Genomic DNA, 24,188 nt, shown 5'->3' on the forward strand with positions numbered 1-24,188 from the left:
AACCCTGGTTACACATGAAGCTCACTAGGGAGATTGAAAAAAATACATACTGATGCCTAGTCCCTCCCTATAGATTCTGACTAAATGGGTCTGACGTGGAGGATAGGCACTGGTAGTATTTTAGACATGCCCCAGGTGACTTTAATGTTAGTTGAGTGAGGTTCTGTCCCCTGTCTTAGAGGTGACAACATCAGTTACCTCTTCCATTTTAGGCCTGGCTGGTGCCCTGTTACAAGAACACTCCAGGACCCAAGGGAGGAGCCACTCTCTGCTTTTGCTGTTACAACCATGTGAACTGAAGTCCTTCTGGTGCTGACTCTTATTCTCAACTCCCCACACCTAATTACCAACACCTAAGTTTTTTTTTTTTCCCCTTTTTCTTTTAATATTGGCTGATAATGAAGCAAAAATTTTCTATTGTGGTTTGGCATCTCCCTAGGATATGGGTTGGCACAAAAGACGATCTTTGCAAAATTTATTTAAAGTCTAATTTCTAAAGATGCATTGCTCTCTCAGAGGACAGTTCTAGAATTAAGCAGTAGGAAAGACTGTCACAGTTCCCAAAGCCGAGGTGTTGGACATGTTTCACTTTGTTCCTCTGGCAGGTGTTTGATCCCCTTTTATGTGTTGGTAACTCCAGTGTGTCAGGAACTTACTCAGTAATTGGGTTTATTGGCTCATTTGGCTTCTTCTTTGTTGCGAGTTGTTTGTTTTTAGGTTTTGCCACAGGGCATGTGTGCTCACTGAAGAGAGACAGAGAAAGACCAGAGAGGGAAAGTGAGAAATCACCCCCCAGGGAGAGATGGCCACATCGAAATCCCTCCTCCTTCGTTCTCCTCTGGGGATTTTGGGCATGCACACAAATACACCCGGCATGATTTTCAGGTCACCAGGTCTAGGACTGCAACTGTGACCGGCCATGTGGGAGTCTAGTTCCTTACCCACCACACCACCTACTGGCCCTGGTAACATAAAGCTCCTGTGATGCTGAGGCTGCACAGGAAGGTCCCAGGTTCAGTGCCTGAGGTCTCCTGCTATGTGCCTGGTACTAACCTATGATCTAGGCTGGCTGAGACCAGGGTTAGATGGTAGCATGAAGTCCTTGTTGAGGGTGCCTTTCTCTCTCTCTCTCTCCCTTTGTCTCTGTCGTGGAAGAAATAATTAGACTTTAAAAATGTTACTGTAGGATGGAACCAGCAGTTAGCATAATGGATATATCGCTGGATTCCCACGTAGTCGACCACGGTTTGTGTCCCAGACCCGGTGGCTTAAAACTCATGCCGGGCGCATGTGCGTGCGTGCCCAAGATCCCAAGAGGAGAATGGAGGAGAAGGGATTGCGGCATGGCCATCCCCCCTGGGGGGTGATTTCTTGCTTTCTGTCTCTATGTCTCTCTCTGTCTGTCTGGCGAGTGCATGCGTCCTATAGCGAAAACCTCTCCAAAACAAACAAACAAAAAAAAGTTACTGTAGTAGTGGGGTGGATGCGTCTGTAGATAAACTATGTATATGGGGGAGAAGCAATGAGAACTCAGTTTTGCAACCCTTTTTGTGAACAAACACTCAAACACCTTTGTTTGAACTCTAGCATTGCTTCTGAAAGGTTTGGCACAAGTAGGCCAGAACAGGATTTTATTTAGCGGGGGTCTGTTAGAATTATTTCAGAGCTAATTAGTTTGCAGGGTGCTTGTCACTTTTCCTGAGTGATGCAATCAAATTAATCTTCATACAGGATACCCAAAGAAAAAGGCACCAACCAAGATAAGTATCAGAGCTTTCTGGAACTGGAGAGATCTCTGGGGTCATGGATTCCAACCTGTTCATTTACAGATAGTGAATTAAGGCTAGTTTATTAAGCATTCCACCAGCATTTAGTAAGCACCATTTATTGAGTGCCATGCTGTGTTGGAGCTGAAGGAGGTAGATGATGTATTAGTTAAGATTCTTCATAGAAACAGAAGCAATAGGGCGTGTATTTCTATATCAATGTGTATATCTGTATCTATGTGTTTATATATGTATATCTGTGAATGTACATGTGTGTATATATGCATGTGTGTATATATGTATTGTGTATGTGTGTGTATAAAGATATATATGTATATGTATATAATCCCCCCAGAGGGGTGATTTCTTGCTTTCTCTCTCTCTCTCTCTCTATATATATATATATATATATACACACACACACACACACACATACACGGAGGGAGGGCACACATGCACACATGCCTGGCATGAGTTTAAAGTTGCCAGGTCTGGGATTCCAACCACGGTCAATGATGAGGGAGTCTAGAGCCTTCACCACTATTCCACCTGTTTGCCCCCTTACTCATCTTTAGTAAATGAATAATAAAGAAAACATAATCATAAATATGATTATGTTTATCATAGATGATAAACATGAAATTGTCATAAATGATAAATTAGACTTTATCAACATTAAAAACTTTGATTTATCAAAAAATATTATTAAGAAAGTGATCTGGGCAACCAGACTGAGAGAGGATTTTGATAAATATATTTCTGCAGAGAACTAGAATCAGATGTATAAGGAATTCTTACAAGTCAATATTAAGAAAACAACCTAATAAAAATTGGCCAACACTTCACATAGAAACTTCATCAATAAAAAGACATTTACATTAGCCCATGACCAGATGCTCAATTAACATCGTTAGTCATCAGGGAAATAAATGCAAATTAAAATAACAATATTCTCATACAGTTATGTAAAGAGTATACATATAAATGGAGAAATAAAAATGGATGCTGCAGTCCATGCTATTTCTTTTTAATTGATGTGTGACATGTGTGCTTGCCAGAGAGAGACAGAGAGAGAGGGAGAAAGCACCTCCTTCCAGTGGGGTATGGTCATGTTGCAATTCCCTTCTCTTCTAATTCTCCATCCTATCAGCATGTGGGTATGTATATTCAGGTGCCCAGAGGGTCTTTCAAGCCACTGGGGCTGGGATTCAAACCATGGTTGGCCATGTGGAATCCAGCTCCCTTAACCGTTATGCAGCAGGGCCAGCCTAGAGTCCCTGATGTTTGATACTGAACTAAAGGGGAAGAGGCGGTTGCTGATCCTCCACACTGTCGTCATTGTTTGTGCAAACCTGGAAGGAAATCCGCTCTTTGCTTACATACCTTTGGCCAGATAGTGTACTAAAGGGAAAGCAATCTGGTGATAACACATTGGTTTTAATGAGTTTGCAGTCTGGAGATAGGGAAAGGCTGGCTTGTTTAACTCATTTGTTTTATACAGTAAGTCATAAGCATGAATCTGTAAAACAAAATTCTCTCCTTAGAGAACAGAATTCCATGGAAGGTGTTTTTGAAGCATGTTACTTTCAAATCAGTTGATGAAGAGGTGGGTAGTTTGCATTGATTGAGCACTACCTCGTGCATTCTCATTTAATCCTCATGACAGCCCTGTTGGGTAGGTACTGTTAATATTCACTTCATTGATGAGGAAATCGAGGCCCAGAGTGATCAAGGAATTTGCCCAAGAATGCGCAGAGGTAGCGCATGACAGTGTCAGGATGGCAACGTATGTTTATTGGTTTTGGTGCAACCGCTGCTTGTGTTATTTTAATTATTGTTATTATCCTTTATTCATTTATTTACTCTTTCTTGTAGTCTATGCCAACTCCTCCTCTGGGCTAAAAGAGTCTCCTCTGGGCTGGGAAAGTCTGAGATTTTATCAGAGATTCTCCTAGGGGCTGGGGGGGAGGTGACTAATGATAAATAAGAGGAAAAAAAGTTAATAGTTTCAAGGAATGTAACTGCTGCTAACACAATAAACCAGAGTCACAGGATAGACACTGATGGAGTGGTGTCCTACAGACAGAGTCATTAGGGAGGGTCTCTGCTAAGCCCTGTGAACATTATTAAAACCTGTGATCCCAGCCCTGGGCTCTGCTGCCTCATTCAGGAGTCCTATTCTAGAGAACAAGTTGATGCATATCTCATATGTTAACAGTTTGGAATGTTCCCTAATATGGATCCTTTTGCAATATTCTTTTTTTTATTTCTCCCATGAGAGAGAGACAGAGACAGGTGCTCTCACACAGCCTTCATGCTGTAACACGTGCCTAGTTTCATACAGGCCACATTGCAAGTGCCCACATGCTTGGCTTGCTTAGGGAGGTCCCAGAATGTGAACCGAGGACCTTTCCCCTGTGAGTCCAGTTGTGTTACTGCTACATCACCACCTGGCCACCTCTTTTCTAATATGTTTTTAGATCTGAAAGAAAATCCAGGCTTAGCCATGGTAGCACACACCTGTAGTCCCAAGTTGAGGTTGGAGGACCACAACATAGAAGGACCCTGTTTACAAAAGAAAAGAAAATTTGATGTCTGTGTTCAGGGGCAGTTAAGTGCAACTGACTGTCATGTATGTACCCATCTCCTGCTGGGACTGCTCCACTACAGGGCTGTCACAGTGGCTGGGGAGGACGTCATCATTTAAGTGGGAACTACCAAGAACAGGTATGCTGCAGGTCCAGGGACTCTGGGGACCAACTCACAACAGAGGATTGTTCTGCCAAGATGCCCAGTGGTGCTTCTGATCAGAAACACTCCGTGATGTAGGCGGTGTGCTTCAGTTCATGTGAGCTGAACTCTCTTCTGCACGGGTGATAATACCTGGGTGGCTTGGTCTGAGTTTTTTGTCCTTGGAGTTCATTTAGGTCTTTCCTGCTCTGTGGAAACTCCTCAAAAAAGGATTTTGAATTAATCCTGTTTATTATATTTTGTGTTTTCCTTCCCTTCTCTGGATATGTGAAATGGCAAGTCAGAAAGTAGCTTATGGGCTATGTTTTCTCTGCTTGTTTATAACATTTAAAAAGCTGGACCAGCATGTGATGTGGAGGTAAAGGTGCTGGACTCCCACGTGTCTAACTGTGGTTTGGGTCCTGGACCTGCGGCTTGCTTTCTCACTTTCCCTTTCTCTCTCTCATCGTCTCTCTCTCTCACTCTCTGGTGAGCACACGTGTCCTATAGCAAAGTAAACAAAATAATAATAGTAAGTAAAATTAAATAATTCTTAAAAAACAAAAACAAACAAAAAAACAAAAAAGCGTAGCCTTTTGCCTTGCCAGTCTGCTCTCTAGCCAAGAAAAAAATGGCCGCTAAAAGCAACTTAGCCATGGTAGCACACACCTGTAGTCCCAAGTTGAGGTTGGAGGACCACAACATAGAAGGACCCTGTTTACAAAAGAAAAGAAAATTTGATGTCTGTGTTCAGGGGCAGTTAAGTGCAACTGACTGTCATGTATGTACCCATCTCCTGCTGGGACTGCTCCACTACAGGGCTGTCACAGTGGCTGGGGAGGACGTCATCATTTAAGTGGGAACTACCAAGAACAGGTATGCTGCAGGTCCAGGGACTCTGGGGACCAACTCACAACAGAGGATTGTTCTGCCAAGATGCCCAGTGGTGCTTCTGATCAGAAACACTCCGTGATGTAGGCGGTGTGCTTCAGTTCATGTGAGCTGAACTCTCTTCTGCACGGGTGATAATACCTGGGTGGCTTGGTCTGAGTTTTTTGTCCTTGGAGTTCATTTAGGTCTTTCCTGCTCTGTGGAAACTCCTCAAAAAAGGATTTTGAATTAATCCTGTTTATTATATTTTGTGTTTTCCTTCCCTTCTCTGGATATGTGAAATGGCAAGTCAGAAAGTAGCTTATGGGCTATGTTTTCTCTGCTTGTTTATAACATTTAAAAAGCTGGACCAGCATGTGATGTGGAGGTAAAGGTGCTGGACTCCCACGTGTCTAACTGTGGTTTGGGTCCTGGACCTGCGGCTTGCTTTCTCACTTTCCCTTTCTCTCTCTCATCGTCTCTCTCTCTCACTCTCTGGTGAGCACACGTGTCCTATAGCAAAGTAAACAAAATAATAATAGTAAGTAAAATTAAATAATTCTTAAAAAAACAAAAACAAACAAACAAACAAAAAAGCGTAGCCTTTTGCCTTGCCAGTCTGCTCTCTAGCCAAGAAAAAAATGGCCGCTAAAAGCAATGTTAATCTGTGACCAGAGAGCCCATCAGAGGGGAACGAGGCTGGCAGATGTGACGAGGTTGCTTTACATAAATCACCTTCCATTGTTGAGGTTGGCATATGGCCAGTGAGTGTCCTAATTACTGAATGGCTTTTATAGCCCCATTATTTATAATCACTTTTGAATAGCAGCTGGAAGACTCCAGTGAGACAGAATGAAAATAGTAGAGTGTGAAAATTATAATCATTTCGGAGATTAGAAATATCTGATGATCAGCCTAGGAAGTAAAACTCTAAATATTTTTTAACCAGGTACATTGTACAGCACCCATTATAAAGATGGGAGCTGTACGTAACCCAGAAGATGAATCTTAACTTGAAGGGTTAAGAACATTTACGAAGTCTGCAGCACATAGTAACTCAAGAATCCTGCACACAGTCACAGTCATATCTCAGAGCCCCTCCCCCTTCCTCTCTGTCCTTCCCCAGTCGGACATGACAGTTTCCTGTGACTCTCGTTTCTGACTTTGAAACATATTGAAAAAGGGGTGCTTTACGAAGACTAGACGCATAAAGATGCTCTCCTGGTGGGAACAAGTCGCACTTTTTTCAGACCCATCAAATGATGTGTTTGTTAGCGGTGGTCTCTGTTCTCACAGTGCAATAGAAATAGAATTGGCTTGCTATACTGGAATGCTGCTTATATGAGATTTCCCGATGTAGGTCACAGTGCCTGCAACTCTGGCCCCAGCCAACTGTTGCATGAATGATATCAGACCCTATTAGAATACAGGTTGCAACCCAGATTATCTGTTCCTGTCCGAGAATAAATTGGGGTGAGGCTGGGAGGGTAGCAGAACAGCTGTGTTAATTACTTTGGATGTTCAAGGTTATAAAATGCCAATGGCGTCTCAGTTGCATTTGCATGAAAACATTTAAAACATCTTACTTGTCAGCACAGTCTTAAAGCCCTAGAGAACAAGACTTTAATCCTGGCTACTGGTTTCTAAGAAAGTGTTCTCTAGAAGCCAGTGCCATTCAAATGTCACTTTTGCAGGTTTTATTTATTTATTTATTTATTTAATACGATAAGCATTGAGAGGGATATTGGGATAACTTTAGAATGTGGCAGTTTAGAAGGGAAATCATTTTGTTGGTTTTCATACTGAGATTTACATAAATTTTCTACTATAGTGTAACTGCCTTAGAAAAATAGTAATTTTATTTTACCCTTTTTTTATCTTGAAAATTTTTGAACCTATGCCATGTTTATAAAAATAACAGCACGTATACCTCCGTCACCAAGATTCACCATCTATTAATATCTTGCCCTACTCATTCCATCTCTCCAAGTTTACACATATTTCCATATTGCCAGCTGATCTGAATGTAGGCTGTGCATATCGTGACACTTCATTCCTAAATAACTAAGCGTTTCTCCAAAATGGTGTCATTTTCCTACAAGCCATGCTATAACTAAGACACCTCCACACTCGTTCACTGACATCATCAAATTTCATCCACAAGCAGCATTTCCCCAGCTGAGCCATAAAGGTTTTCTATTGTGCCTTTGTTTGTTTGTGTATTTGTTTAAATTCAGGATCCAGTCAAGCTTACACACTGCACGGTGATGATCTTTGCAAAAGAAGAATGGCTTCCTGAGAACTTCCTGTGTCCTAGATACCGTGTTAGTGCATGATCTCATTCAGCTTCATAGCAACTCTTTTAAGCAGATACTACCACCCCCACCTGATAGACTGAAGAACTGAGGCTCCTAGAGGTTCAGCAGTTTGCTCAAGGCAGTTGGTAAATTTGGAACCTGGATCGGAACTCATTAAATCTGACTTTGAAACCCAGTGCTCTCAACCACATAGCAGTGAGAGCAACACACTTTGTAGGGACATTGCTCAGGTCACCAAATTCCTGCGAGACCAGCTAGACTTTTGAGAAACTCCAAAAGCAGAAACTATTTGAAAAGGCTTTGCAAGTGTAAGAGCCGGCATATAGAGTGCCAACTTGTGGCATACAGTAGCTAGATACCCTATGGCCAACCATGCAGTTCAAGTCCAGGGCCTGGTGGCTTGAAAAATATGCTGAGTGTGTTTGCGTGAGGAGAAGGGTTTGTGGCATGGCCATCCTTCCCAGGAGATGCTTTCTTATTCTCTTTTCTCCAGCAAGTGTACATGCCCCATGGCAAATCAAAACAAAACAAGACAAAGACAAACAAAACTGGCATATAGCAAGTTTATATGTTTCCTTTGTTTTCTAAGCATGTGCCTCCAAATCTGTCCTTGTTGTCATTGTCGTTTTGAAACCCCCTGGAGTGCTTCATTGGTTAAGAACACAGACAGACCTGGCCCTATGGCCTGGAGGTTGAGGGAGACAGATCCCATATAGTTGACTGTGCTGTTGAATCCTACCCCAGTAGCTTGAAAGACATGCATGTGCATGCTCGAAAAATCCCAGGGGCATGCAAAAATGGAGGTGAAAGGATCACAAAGTGACTATGAACCACTGGAGTGTGTGTTTTTCCCCTGCCTCTCTCTCTGTCAAGTTCACGTACTCCCTGGTGAGTTAAAAGGAAAAAAATAAAAGAAGAAGAACGTAAACACTGATAGTCTGTACCACCCCAGTTGTGAGCCCCCCTTCTGCAGCTTACTGGCTGGGTGACAGGCACCATCTGCACCTCAGGTTATTCTTGTTGTAAAATGTATGCCAACAGAACCTCATTGAGTTTGGAATGAGGAATGTAAAGGTTAGCACTGTACCCGGACTAGTGAAAGTGCTCAGTAAGTCTTCCTTGTCATCTCTTGTGTCTGGCAGGTCGGGTTAGACCCTCGTAGGGCATTTTCCAGAATAGTGTCTTCTTGAAGTTCCCAGTAATGCACATGTCTTCAGAATACACTAGAGATTCTGAGTGTAGAAACATTTGACTTCAGGTCCTGGTGAATTTGTGTAACTGTTTATTAGGGCTTGTCACAAGCTCTTATCAGCCATATTACTTTGCCAACAGGGAGACTTTGTTTTTCTGCGTTCTCTGTATAAATCCTGTATTTTATTATTTTTTTTTTTTCTGAACAGATGTTATTCCACTATCATAGTTTAACTGGAATAAATATAAGAAGCACAAAAGGTCATAAATAATGAAAAAATAAAGATGATGAAATTTAAACCTAAGCTTGCCTTTTTTCCCCTGCTTAATTCAAATTTCTTCTCACTGTGGGATTAAATTTGTTATAAAAAGATTCACCAGCAGTGAAAGAATAGAGAAGATCGGCAGGAAATAATAATAAAGCGAATTTCCTGAAATGCTAGCAAAATGTATTGTGCTTGTCCATGTGGGACGTTAAATGTAAATAGTAGTTTCTTGAGCTTCATCAGCAGACATAAATCTGTCCCGCAGCCTCCTTTTCATATCACAGACTTGCCATGTTTTTTTTTTTTCTTTTTTCTTTCTTTCTTTTTTTCAATCTTTTAAAATTTTTATGGAACATGGCTGAAAGAACAACAGTCTTTCTAGCACCAGGGGAACAGAGTCACCTCTGCATGTTTGACGAGGTGCCCCTGCCTGGGTCATGTGTACTGTGCCTGTTGTCAGGACCTCGTGGGTGGACATGTTGGAGAGTGGGGAGCTGTTGAGGGGAACAGAGAAATAGACTCTTTCTCAGACCCCTGTTCCCCACCGTTTGCTAAGGGGTTTGGGTGTGGCTTAGAGCACTGGTTCACAAACTTTAGCATGTAAAAGTGTTAGGATCATCTGGAAGACTTGTTCAAACACAGATTGTTTGGGGCCAGCGGGTGGCGTGATGGCTAAGTTGCTGGCTCACACATGGCCGACTGTCGTTCAAGTCCCCAGCCCACTGCCTGAAGATCATGTGTGCGCGTGCCCACAGTCCCTAGAGGAAAATGGAGGAGAAGGGGATTGCAGTGTGGCCATCCCTCCTAGGAGTTGATTTCTCACTTTCCTTCTCTCTCTTTCCAAGAGCACAAGTGCCCCGTGGCAAAAACAAACCCAAAACAAAACCAAAAAAATGGGTTGACAAGCCCCACCCTGAGTTTCTAATTCTGTTAAGTCTGGAGTGGAACCAAAAAATACATGTTTCAGATAAATTTCTGGGTATTGCTGCTGCTGTTGGCCAAGGAACCATACTTAGAACCACTGGCTTAGACTAATCTGGGAGACAATGAATACCAGCTGCCGCCACCCCTCAAATCACTTCAACTCCATCCCACTAATTGCTCCAGAAGCACGGATGTAGAGATGTGGGTCCAACATCAAGATCAGGAGTTAGCAAACCCCTCGTCCATTTTTCTAAATAAAGTTTCATCGAAAACAGCCACCCACGTTTACCTTTTGTCCTCAGCTGCTTTCACAACCGAAGGCAGAGTTTGATTAGTTGGGCAGACTATGTGTGTCCAAGCCTGGAAAACAGCTGTTCTCTGGCTCTTAGCCCTTTACAGAAAAGTTTTGCTGACCCCTTACTAGACCAATGCTTCAGTGTTATTTGAGAGAATGGAGGTTAGAAGTAATTTCATTAAGAACTGTCATACTGAGGGACCAGCAGTTGGCATAATGGCTATGTTGCTGGACTCCCATGTAGTTGACCATGGTTCAAGTCCTGGACCTGATGGCTTAAACTCATGCTGGGCACATATGCAGGCATGCCCAACATCCCAAGAGAATGGAGGAGAAGGGATTGTGGCGTGGCCATCCCCTCCGGGGAGTGATTTCTCAATTTCTGTCTCTCTGTCTATCTCTGGTTTTCTGGCAAGCGTACACACAACCTATAGCAAAGACCTCCCCCCCCACAAAAAAAAAAAAAAGAACTGTCATACTGAGGTCAGCAGGTGGCATGGTGGTTAAGGCACTGAATTTCTACATGGCAGACTGCAGTTCAAGTCCCAGATTTGGTGGCTTGTTTTCTCACTTCCCCCCCTCCCTCTTTCTGGTGAGTGCTTATGCCCTGTAGCAAATTAAAAATTAATAATAATGATAAATAAAATTAATTATTTAAAAAAGAACTATCATACTTAGCTTTCCTAATTTGTGTGTTTCAGGAATATGAGAATTTTTTCATTTTTATTTTCTGGTGTGTTCATTTTAATTATTACTTTTTAGTTAAATATATACAATAAAAGCAATCTTTAACTATTTCTCAACCATCCAGTCTCCAAATTAATTTCCTAACTGGAACAAGCAGTTTGTTAAAGAAAAAAGGGACTTATTCTCCTTGCAGCCTCTTTATGACATTGTTGACAGCTGAATTTGAATTATTGGTAGAAAATAAAAATCACATCATTAAAAAGGAAAGAATCATTCTCATTTTGACACTGTTGTAATTGTCACATGAGTGATTTTGAATAGCTTCCAGACTTGGATAGAAATTGGTGTAACCTTTCTGGAAAGCAATTTTTCAATATGTACCAAGAACCTTAAAAATACTGTTCATACTCATCAATCTAATAATTATACTTCTAGGAAATTTTGGCAAAAATGTATTAACTGAGGATTTTTATTGCAGCATTATTTATAATTTTTTCAAGATATTAAAAATGTCTGTTAACTTGAAACTGAAATATTTTGAACCCAGACAGGTGTTTTGAAATCATTTAAAGCCAAACTGGGTGAAGAGAAGCTAATACTGGATATTTTTTAAAATATTTTAATTTAATTTCATGTATTATTATGATTTAATTTGATCACAGAGAAACAGAGGAAGAGAGAAAAAGTGAGAAAGCAAGACGACAGATCTGGGACTCGAACTGTGATTGGCCGTGTGGAATTCTACAGTGCTTCAACCACCACGCCACCTGCTGGGCCCAAATACTGGATATTAAAAAGTATATTTATGAGGCCAGCAGATGACATGATGCTTAAAGCATTGGATTCCCGCATGATCAAATGTGGTTCAAGTCCTAGACTGTGTGACTTGAGAATCATGCTGGGTGCATGTACATGTGTGCCCAAATCTGGAGAGGAGAATGAAGGAGAAGGGATTGCAATGTGGCCAACCCCCCTGGGGGGTGATTTATCCCTTTGTCTTTTTCTGTCTGTCTCTGGTGAGCATACATGACCTATGGAAAAAACCTTTTTTTTTTTTTTTTTGGAGAGGTTTTTGCTATAGGGCGCATGCACTCTCCAGAGAGGCAGAGAGATAAAAAGTGAGAAATCACCCCTTGGGGGGATGACCACGCCGCAATCCCTTCTCCTCCATTCTCTTCTCGGGATCTTGGGCATGCACACACACATGCCCGGCATGAGTTTAAGCCACCAGGTCCAGGACTCGAACTGTGGTCGGCTACATGGAAGTTCAGTGACATAGCCATTATGCTAACTGCTGGTCCCTGGAAAAACCTTTTTAAAAGTATATTTTGTATGTATGTATATTATACGTGTATATGTGTGTGTATATATATATAATTTGTATATATATGAGTATATTTTATATATATATATACATATTCATTATATATTTTTTATTAGTTTATCTGGGACCAGCAGATGGTATAATGGTTATGTTGTTCTATTCTCACATAGTGGACTCCAGTTCAAGTCCTGGACCTGGTGGCTTAAACTCATGCCAGGTGCATATATGTATATGCCCAAAACCCCGAGAGGAGAATGGATAAGAAGGGATCGTGGTGTGGCCATCCTCCCTGGGGAGCAATTTCTTGTTTCCTGTCTCTCCATCTCTCTCTGTCTCTCCAGAGAGTGCACACACCCTAGAGCAAAATCTCTCTCTTAAAAAAAAGTTTATTTCACTAGTGAGAGAGACAGAAGGAGAAAGAGAAATAGCACCCCGAAACAAGGTTCCAAAGCAAGACCCCCCCACCCCAGTCTTCAGCCATCCTCAGATCGTGGGCAAGCTCATCTTGGGTAGATACACAGAGAGGTCTCTGGACTTGAACTGGAGATTTTCTCGTGTGAGACTGCCTCACTGAGTATTGTGTTTTACTGCTGCGCCACTGTCTGGCTCCCAATGCAGTGTTTCTGGAAAGAGGAAGTATCAAGCTTATACCATTTTGGTGTTTTTTGTCTCAGTAGGGATACTCAATCTGTAGTCTGTGGCATTAAGTACATTCACATACCTGTCCTGACATCACCACCATTTTTTTTAACTTTTCATCAACCCCAACTGAAATTTTGTATCCATTAAACAGTAACTTCTCAATAATCAATATTATTTTTCCAATAAGAAAAATGTTAGAAAGAATATATTAGAAAAAATAGCAACCATCTTTAGACAAAACTCACTCGAATGAATTTTGGATTGTAAGTTTGAGTGAGTGTAAAATAAATTATTTTTCAGTTAACAATTTGTGTTAAAAATCCTCTTATAAATCTGAAATGCTGAACTGAACCACTATTTTGTTTTTCTGTAAAAGTGCCACTGCAGTACATACCATTTATATTGCCTTAATAAATGAACCTCTCCTACCACTGTGATCATTCCCTGATGAAATTGTTTGCTAAAGCAGAATCTCCTGGAAGTGTGATTAGTGTAAATATCCCGATGCAAGTTTCCTTCTGCATTGAGTATTTGAAATGTATTAAAGTGTCAACTCTAATTGTAGTGAAGCACTGTTCTTTCACCTCCTAGCTGTGGATTTTCTGTAGCACCTATAACATGAGGAGGGAATTGCTTTTTTTATTTTTTTGGTTACAAATGGATGGATTTAGAGGACTCAACAACGTTCTCTATGGAAGCCTGGTTTCTTGACCAAGAAAATTATATCTACTGACTAGAATTCCCCTTAAGATCTATATGCTATGAGATAGGGATCAGATGAAACAGAATCTCCTTTTACTCTTTTGCTTTGAAAATGATACTTCTGGGGCCGGCAGGTGGCATGGTGGTTAAGGGTGCTGGACTCCCACATAGCTGACCACAGTTCAAGTCCTGAAACTGGTGGCTTACTTTCTCACTTTTCTTCTCACTCTGTCCCTCTCTGGTCAAATTAAAATAATTAATTAATTAATTCAATTAAACACTTCTTAAAAAAAAAAAAACCTTAAAAAAAAGAGAAAATGATCCTTCTGTTAGAGTCAGCAGAAAAATATCTAGCATTACAGAGAAAGAGCCAGAGAAATTATACACTTCAGTTATATTAGGGGAACATTGCATGTTAAAATAGTGACACTCAAAATTTCCATTGTAAATAATTGGTGAAGGAATACTATCCAAAGCATGTAAAAATATCTTGGGTCAACTGGTGGCATAGTGGTTAAGGCAACTGGATTCCACATGGTTGATCTCATGGTTCAAGTTCCTAGACCTGGCATCTTGAAAAATACACCAGTATTGTTTATGTGTGTACCCAAAATTCAAAGAGGTGAGAGAAATAGAGGAGAAGGAATTGCAGTGTGGTCATTTCCGTTAGAGGATGGTTTTTCACTTTCCCTCTGTCTTTCTCTGGTAGACATACATTCCCTATTGCCAAAAGAAAAAAAAAAAAAAAAGCTAAAAAATCTTTTTGTTAAGAATAACAAGGCAGGGACCTGTAGATGCCGTGGTGGTTAAGGGCACTGAACTCCTATGTGGCCAATTATGATTCAAGTCCCCGACCTGGCAGTTTGCTTTCTCACCCCCGCCACCCTCCACTCTGTCCCTCTCTGGTCAAATTAAAAAATAAATAAATGGATAAATAATGTTAAATATTAAAAGAAAAAAGAGTAATGAGACAACCCATTAGGAAAATGCATGAAGAATATGCAAAGGCAAGTTACAGAGAAGGAAAGGCAGAAGATATATTCTTAAAAATGTGATGGGGGTCAAATGGTGGTACAGTGGTAAAATGCAGTGCTCTGTGAGGCAGATTCATTTGGGAAAGTTACTGGTTCAAGTCTGAAGACCTCCCTGACCACACTAGGCATGTGTGTACACATGATGTGGACTGCCTGAATTTGGGTTGAATCGCAGTGGCAAGATCCTATTAAGGGGTGCTCTCTCTCTGTTTCTCTCTCTCATCGCTAAGATACATGAATAAACTTTAAAAAAATGTGGTATCATTTTCTATCTGACTATGATTATTAATTTATAATCAACAAGGTACCATTTTTTATTTAATTGAGATGCATTTCCAACATTGGCCATGCAGAAAAGAGTGAATGGCAGGTAGTTTGGAAGTCAAGTTAGGCCTTGGCTGGCACCTGGCACAGGAGGACTCTTTGCCTTTCTGGAACTGATAAGAGTGGCTCAGCACGTCTCATCTGTCTGCCCTCACCGTAGCGTTTGTGCTTTCCTCCGACAGTCCTGAGATTTGCTCAGTGCCAGGCCGAGGTGGGCCTTGTGACTAACTCTCAGTACAATCTCTGAACTCTGTGAGTGAGGAGCCTGTGGGTGGGCAGCTTTCCGTACGGGTTTCTCAGGGATTTAAGCGTGTCCTGTGTGACACCAGTTGAAAACGTGTACCCACGTCCCATGCCCTATTTTCCTTTGCTGACTTTGCTTTGTGTCTTCTTACATCGGAGCCAGGAGTACAGCTGTGTACTGAGTCTTCTGTGTCTTCCCAAGGAATCCTTGAGTCTGGGCATGGTCTTGAGTACCTGCCATACAGTGACAGTGGGAAATGTTGGTTTGAATGTTGAAAGGGAAATTGGCACCACTGTTCTGGAGATAAATTAAGCAATATTGAGATAACTTTAAAATGTCTATGTTCATTTCCAGATTTAGATAGTCTAGAGGAAAATTGCACAGTCTTTTTGTTTGTTTGTTTTAAATATACAATGACATTTATAGGGGCAATCTTTGTATTGGAAAGAGCTCAGTTTTTTTATGAAGGAAAAATATTTTAGTATTTATTCACTTATTTTTGTAAAGGTTTTTAAAAGAATTACTTATTTAATTCCATTTGTCATTATTATTATTTTTTAAAAGAATTATTTATTTATTGAATTTCATTTGTTATTATTATTTTTATAATTTGACCAGAGACAGTGAGAAAAAGAGAAAGGGAAAGCGAGAATGCAAGTGACCGAGTCCAGGACCCAAACCGTGGTCAGCCATGTGGTAATCCAGAGCCTTTATCTACCACGCCACCTGCTGACCTCTCATTATTATTTTTTAATTTGACCAGAGAGAGAGAGAGAGAGAGAGAGAGAGAGAGAGAAATGAAAGGGAGAAAGCAAGCCACTAGGCCTGGGATTCGAACTGCAGTGAGCCATGTGGGAATCTAGCACCTCTTAACCACTCTGCCACCTGCTGGCCCCTATTTTTGTAGTTTTTGCTATAGGGTACGGAGAGAGAGAGAGAGAGAGAGAGAAATGAAAGGGAGAAAGCAAGCCACTAGGCCTGGGATTCGAACTGCAGTGAGCCATGTGGGAATCTAGCACCTCTTAACCACTCTGCCACCTGCTGGCCCCTATTTTTGTAGTTTTTGCTATAGGGTACGTGCCAGAGAGAGACAGAGAGAGAGAAATCACCGCCCCCCCCCCCCGCCACACACACACCCCCAGGGAGGATGGCCATGCCATAATCTTTTCTTTTCCTCTTGGGATTTTTGGATGCGCATGTACATACACCAGCATGATTTTCAAATCCCCAGGTCCAGAACTCTAACTGTGTAGCTGGCCATGTTGTATCCACGCCACCTGCTGTCCAAAATTTTGTATATTTTAAAAATAAAGAATATAATTTTTCTGGGAACCAGCAGTTAGCGTAATGGCTATGTTGCTGGACTCCCACGTAGTCGACCGCAGTTCGTGTCCCGGACCCGGTGGCTTAAAACTCACGCTGGGCGCGTGTGCGTGCGTGCCCAAGATCCCGAGAGGAGAATGGAGGAGAAGGGATTGCGGCGTGGCCATCCCCCCTGGGGGGTGATTTCTCGCTTTCTATCTCTATGTCTCTCTCTGTCTGTCTGGCGAGCACATGCGCCCTACAGTGAAAATCTCTCTCAAAAAAAATAAAAATAAAAATAAAGAATATAATTTTTAAAGTAACAAAAATTACATTGATTAGACATGTGTAAGTTTTTGTTAACCAATGTGAATGAAGAAGGCAGTAATATATTGTGTATAGTCTCTAGGCCCCATTTTTCCCATTTAAATTTCAGAATTATCTGACTAAGCTCAACCCTTATTTTGGAAAATGTTGTCTATATTTCCTGACCTATGTTCTTTTTTTCTGTTTACCAAACAAATCTTGGATTTCAAAGAAAGTGAAGCTCCTATGATAAACTCTGTCTTACAATTTATTATTTTATTGGCTCACTGCCCTTGACAATTAGGAGAAGATTTATAGACATGTCTCTGAATAATTGCCAATTAATTTGAGATTAGATGCCAAAATGTACAATATTCTTAATGGAATGAGAAGGTTGAAGCTTTTCACGTCCAAATGTCACGGAACACAGAGTAAATGTTAACCGGCAGCATAGTTAACCCTGTGCTTTTGTACATGTGCATTAGAAAGGAGTTTTAGCTTGATGGTCATAAACCCTGGCTAGCTGGACCAGTTGGAACTTAAAGCTCATGTTTAAAACCAACAGCCTCTTAAGTGTGCTTTTTAGGTTATTTGGGTTGTCAGAAAAGTCGTGACGCATTTTTTTCTATGCAAAACTGTGTCATGATTTTTTTCCAACAACCTGATATATGCTTCTGGTTTATCTTCTCATTATCATGTATGAATCTATGTTGCGTATGGGATAAAGAGAGCTTGTATCTCAAATCCCTTTTGGAATACAAATGGAATTGTTGGGTCACTTGATTAGTGAAGGTATAACTTTATAAGATACTAGCAAATTATTTTCCAAAGTAAATACACTCACTAGTAGTGTATAAAAGTTTCTGTTCTGGGGACCAGGCTATGTCACTGAACTCCAGTTGACCGCGGTTCAAGTCCAGAACCCGGTGGCTTAAACTCATGCCAGGTGCGTGTGTGTGCCCAAGATTCCGAGAGGAGAATGGAGAAGAAAGGATTTCAGCATGGCCATCCTCCCTGGGGGGTGATTTCTTGCTTTCTGACTCTCTGTCTGTCTCTGTCTTTCTGGCAAGCGTACACGCCCTATAGCAAAAACCTCTCCAAAATAAGTTTCTATTCTGTTTTCTTGCTGACAATTGGTGTTGCCAGCATTTCTATCATGTCTATTCTGGTGAGTGTGTAGTGAGAGCTCATTGAGTGTTTAATTTGTATTTCTCTGATGATGTCTGACTCTTTGTGTGCATATAGGCAGTCCTATATATATTTTTGTGAATGCCCAAATCTTGTGCTCACTGTGGGAAAAAAGACGTTGTGGAGTAGTGGGTATTTATCTTCTGCATTCAGGAAATACTTGATGAATGATTGAAAGACATGAAACTGACTTGAATATATGTATTTTAGATTTGGCCACTTGAAACCTTAGGTACAATATGGTTCAAATAAAATACTTCAAATTGAATTTCATTACTCTATTCCAACATGAGCAGCTATAACGGGAATCTTATTTTGAATGTGATATTAAAAATAAAGATCGGGGGGGAACCAGCAGTTAGCGTAATGGCTATGTCGCTGGACTCCCACGTAGTCAACCGCAGTTTGCATCCCGGACCTGGTGGCTTAAAACTCACGCCGGGTGCGTGTGTGTGCGTGCCCAAGATCCCAAGAGGAGAATGGAGGAGAAGGGATTGCGGCGTGACCATCCCCCCCTGGGAGGTGATTTCTCGCTTTCTGTCTCTATGTCTCTCTCTGTCTGGCGAGCGCTTGCGCCCTATAGCGGAAAAAAATAAATAAATAAAAAATAAAAATAAATAAAAAAAATAAAGATCAGGGGGCCAGTAAGTGGTGTAGTTGTTAAGGCCCTGGATTCCCACATGGTAGGCGACAGTTTGAGTCCTGGACCCAGCGACTTGGGCACGTGTGTGTGTGTACATGCCCAGAATTCTGATAGGAGAAGGAAGGAGAAGGGATTGTGGTGTGGCCATTCCATGGGGAGATTTCTCATTTTCTCTTGTTCTCTCTCTGTGTCTCTGGAGAGTGTGCACACCTTGTAGGAAAAAAAAATTCTATGAAAAAAAAATAATAAAGATCATTAGTTTCCTGCCCTTGGTAGGAACTAAATCTCATCGTCTTAACCATCACTGTCAGCCTCATGATTTACTCTTGATCATGGGAAAGTTATCATCCGGGCCGGAGTTTCATAGCTCATGTGGATACTGACTTGCGTCATTTCTATGAGGCTAAAAATGCTATTACCTAATTTTTATCTTATCTATAAACAGAAGGACAGTCTTAGCCTTGGTATTTTACTTGTCACTGAAGCATATTTCTCCACTAAAAATGAATGCTAGCTAGGTCGAATTATAAAACTTCTGTTGATCCTATAGACTGTTGAAAATGTCTCTCTTCTTTGACACATTTTTATAACAATATAGCATCTTTGAGCTTTTCTTTTGTTCTGTTAAGTGTAAAGAATTGCAAAGAAATAAACACATAGACTCACTTAGGTAACGGTCTTAAACAACAGCAGTGATAAAAAAGCAATATGTATCTAGTATCTGAAAAGTTACACAGGATAGGGAGGTGCACTTATCTATTTATCGTTCGAGATATGTATCTCAAGATTTACGAGAAGGCATGGGCACTTCCCCAACAGAAAGAGGGAAAGTGAGAACGTTTCCCATTGGGCACGGTCACACCACAATCCCTTTAATCCCTTCTCCATCTCTCCTTCTGGTACCCTGGCTGAGAACACACACACTCTGGCATGGTCCTTAGGCTACTATGTAGGAAATTCAGTTGCGCAGTCGACCACATGGGATCGAGGCACCTAACCACCAGGCCACAAATAGGCCTGCACATATCTGTATCCGCCTGTTCTTCTGAATAATGAAGAGTAAAGTCTTCTTAATTTCTCTAGCTCAAGTCCCTTTCTTTGAAATCACTGTTTAGACTCTGTTATGATTCCCTCTGTTAATATAGTTTTTCTTTTTATCCTTTTCTTATACAAAAGCCATATGCAACTTTATGCAGTATTCCGCATACTTTCTCCAACATCAACATGTTATGATTAAGCGTATGCAGAGTAGTTATTATGTGGATGAACTATGCTTTACTTAATCCCTTTTGGTAGTTTCTGGGTTTAAAGTTTTTGTTTGTATGCTTGCTATCATAAAAACATGGTAATATACATTCCTGGAGATTTGAGCAGACTTTTGCAAATCTGTAGGACAAATTCCCACCCATCAAATCCCTGGTTAGAGAACATCTTCTAATTTGACATTACTGCTGCAAGTTGTCTTTTTTGTTTTTTTGTTTGTTTGTTTGCTTTTTTTTAGATGTTAGCCTCGAATATATGTGCTTGCTAGAGAGAGACAGAGAGAGAGGGTAGCCACCATAGTACCTTTTCCACTCTCCTCTTAGGATTTTGGGCGTGTATGTACATGTGCCCAGATTGATTTTCAAGCCACGAGGTCTGAGACTTCAACCACAGTTGGGCATGTGGGAATCCTGCACCTTAATCACCATGCCATCTGCTAGACCCTGGATTGTCTTCCTTAAAGGTTTCAGCTATTTACCTCCCACTAATAATGTCTGTGAGTGTCCATGGCACATATTTTAAATGTAATAGCCTTGTTTAAATTCTTTGTTATTTTTGCCTTCTAGTATGATGTGAGATCGCACCCCCCACATTAATGCTTTCTCAGTGCTCTTTTAGCTCATTATTTATTTATTTATTTTCCTTGCATTTACCTCTGCAGGGACCAATGTAAAGTCCATCCTCCTAATGACCAAGGGTGACTGACTACAGTTGCTTTGTGTGTTTTTTCACGCTCAGGTAACTCACTTTCAGGGAACTCTGTTGTTGATATATTCTATTTTATATGTTTCCTGCAGGAGGAAGGCTGAACAAGGACCTGCGACAGTTTCTCAATCAGCGGTTCCAGAAGGGGTCTCCTGATCATGAGCTCCAGCAGACCATAAGGGATAACCTGTACCGCCATGCTGTGCCTTGTAAGTAGCCGGGCTCTGGCTCCTTACTGCAGGGCGGGTGTGTGAAAAGGAGAGCTCGGCAGCTGGTTCTAGAACACTGGGCAGCTTGTCCTCTTTGGCGACTTGATCAGTTGAGCGAATCGAAATGGACAGTAGGGCAAATAGCACAGCATCACGGTGTGCCTGGCTTTCTGTCTTCACTGCCAGGTACTCTATAGTTTGCGGTGCTGGGCAATTATCTTCCCTTTTAAGGTCCATCTTTCCCACTAGCAGAAAAGATACATCAGTAATCCTAGATTCATATAACTGTTCAGGGAGGTACTGGGGAAGAGGCACGTGAGGCATTTTGTAAAGTATTGGCATGACGGAAGCTTCCATACATTTTAACTGTCATTGCTGTTAATGCCACAGGTTCCGCCGCTCCGTAGCAGGCATACCTCAGGGGACTTTCTTTCCCGCCTGTGCTTCTCCTCTAGTCAGCCAGCTTTGTCACATTCAGAAGTCAGGATTTCACGTATAGTTTTTTTTTTTGAAGAAATGGTTTTTATACAATAAAAAATTCAAATCCCAAGGCCAGCAGGTGGTGTGATGGCCACGTGACTGACCACAGTTTGAGTCCTGGACCTGGCAGCTTTCTTTCTCTTTCTCTCTCCCTCTCTTTCTCTCTGGTGAGCACACGTGCTTATACCCTATACCCAGTTACAAAATCATAATAATAAATAAAATTAAATAATTCTTTAAGAATTATTTTATTTAACTTTATTTATTTTAATTTGACCAGATAGAGAGAGAGAGCACAAGCCTCCAGGTCCAGGACTAGAACTACAGTCAGAGATATGGGAGTCCAGTGCCCTTAACCATTATGCCACCTGCTGGCCCCTAAATAATTATTTTTTAAGAAAAGAAAAAATTCAAATCTCTGAAATCATTAGATAGTTGAATGTGGCTCTGGGAAAGGAAGACACCAGTCATAGGAACTCTGACATCAAAGTTTTTGCGTTAAGGAAAGAAAGGAAGGAAGGTAGGCTGTCTATATATAGGTAGAAAAATCGGCATGTCAATTATAGTGAAGTGCTGCCGTGCTCTAATACGCTGTATTCCTAGATAGCTAATCATAAGTATGAATTCTGGGAAGACATATGGCTGCTTAATTCCATTCAAACTATGAGGAAAGAATGACTGTGATTTTATTACTGAGAACTTTTTTTTTTACCTATTACCTAGCTCTTCAAAATTAAAAAAAATTTTTTTTTAGCAATATCAGGGTTTTTTCTTCTAAAGAATTATTTTATTTAACTTTATGTATTTATTTTAATTTGACCAGAAATGGACAGAGAGAGCAAGAAAGCAAACCCCCAAGTCTGGGCCTCAAACCAAGTTAGCCATGTGGGAGTCCAGTGCCCATCATGTCACCTGCCAACCCCTATCAGGGCTTTTGTTTTGTCTTGTTTGTTTTTTATCCAGGAAAAAAAAAGGAATAATTTAATATTCAAGGTATACTGCTTATTGCAGTGGTCTGTTTGCCATCTATGGTTTTCTTTACAAAAATAGAATTTAGCAAATGATATGCTAGAGTGCTAATGTTTCTTCATACTACTGTAAAACAATAAACAGGAGGAGCCTAAGGTACTCCATAGGTTTGCAAGGACTTAAAGTATGGGTCTAGACGGAGACCTCAAGGGATCAGATAATAGAGCAGCCCTCTGCCTTTCACTGTACATGGTAAAACGAAGTTTCTGAGAGGAGAAGTGGTTTGTTGCAAGTAACTCGGGACCGGGCCCCAAGGTTGCTGCTTTCCATCATGAGGCAGAGTTAACTCTGCATTTGGCAGAGGAAAGGTTGTGAGAGTATATTATGTGAACCTGTGGTCCTCAGTCCTTTTTAATCTTTCAGCATTGGAATCACAAGCTGTAATCCTAATAATATCTTCCTAATCATTCTTTCTACTATGGATTAATTATAATTCCTGATGCTGAGCACATGGGTGAGGCAGGACTTCAGATCTGCTGAGCCCACTATTGCCTTGCCTCAACCACACTTCAAGTTTTAGCTCTTATCAAAACCCTTGTATGTTAGGGGTCTTTAACACCCATTGTATAGATGAGGAAATGGAGTCGCAGGGAGATGAAATAACTGGTAAATGGCAGATCTGGGTCTTTCTGACTCTTAAAGCATCCATCCATCCACTGCTTTTTCCATAGCTGTACAGTAGCCGCCTCTGAAGTGATAGTCCAGCAGGTTGAATGCAATTTTGCAGAATTTAGTAATTGCAGAATCATGATAGTTCTCTGTGTAATTTTTCCCCTACTTAGATTCCAATTTAAGAAATGGGGATGAAGCAAATGAGCACACCATTTCTTGACGCATCTGTGGTGTTACCATGGTTACGTTTTGGGCATGCTTTCCCATTTATTTTTTCCACCGATTTATTGGTCCTGACTGTGAGCTAAACGGCTTGATTTTTCAGCTTACCACTATGTAGAAATCAGGGCAAAAATGACCTCAGTCTTGTAAAAACAGTGGAAAAATCATGTTTGTCTTTGCTTGTAGAAAATCCCTGGTGTTGATGTTTTATTTCTATGAAACCAGTAAATCAGACATTTGAAAAGCGTAAGTGGTGTTCCTACTGAAAAAGAAAAGGGGTAACAGTGCTTTTTACATTTCCTTCATAAAATGGAAAGGAAATTCGGGCGAGGAGGCTCGTTTCCGAGTCTGGTGTGCCTTTGAACGTGAGTAGGCCAAGGGTGACTTGGGATCCTGTTACGGGCTTGGATTACTTGGCCACATGTGTGCTGATTTCGGTTCTCCAGCCCATGTGGCCAGTAAAGCTGAGTTCTCCACCAACCTGTTGTGCTTATGGATTAGGAAGCCCTGGATTTGGAGACTGGGTCCTCTGGATCGTGCTTTAACAGTGCCCTGGGGAAACAAGCTCATGTAATCTGCTTATTTCAGAACTTTCTGCCGCTGATATTTCGGTGACATCAGTTTTTTGAGAAGGGGTGATCTCACAAACAGGTGCTTGCCAGTGGGGTAGACTTCTTTTCCAGTGCATTTTAAGAGGCTCCTGAGTCATTAGACATGAAGAAAGAAAGCTCCTTTTTTCTCAAGTTCTTTTTAGTGTCATCCTCATAGAGCAGAGCTGTCTGTGCAGCATAACAGGCTTGGCCACTTAGGACTCAGTTTTATTTTGATTCCTTAGCAAAGACAGTATACATCATAGCACCCCTATTTTATGGGGAAGAAGATGAAGCAACAAAATGTAACTTCTTCAGGATC

The 24,188-nt window shown here is 41.1% G+C and overlaps 1 protein-coding gene across 16 annotated transcripts in view; it reads left to right on the forward strand.

Annotated features, from left to right (window-relative positions):
* MAGI1 (membrane associated guanylate kinase, WW and PDZ domain containing 1) overlaps nt 1-24,188 on the forward strand; it is a 794,937-nt gene that overhangs the window by 474,738 nt on the left and 296,011 nt on the right. For all 16 annotated transcript variants that reach the window (XM_006160376.2, XM_027776543.1, XM_027776544.1 and 13 more), the window contains exon 2: nt 20,817-20,933. In XM_006160376.2, the coding sequence (XP_006160438.1) occupies nt 20,817-20,933 (117 nt within the window). The remainder of the gene's footprint in view (nt 1-20,816; nt 20,934-24,188) is intronic.

The sequence above is a fragment of the Tupaia chinensis genome, unplaced genomic scaffold (assembly GCF_000334495.1).
Source record: "Tupaia chinensis unplaced genomic scaffold, TupChi_1.0 Scaffold000682_1, whole genome shotgun sequence".
Classification (NCBI taxonomy): Eukaryota; Metazoa; Chordata; class Mammalia; order Scandentia; family Tupaiidae; genus Tupaia; species Tupaia belangeri.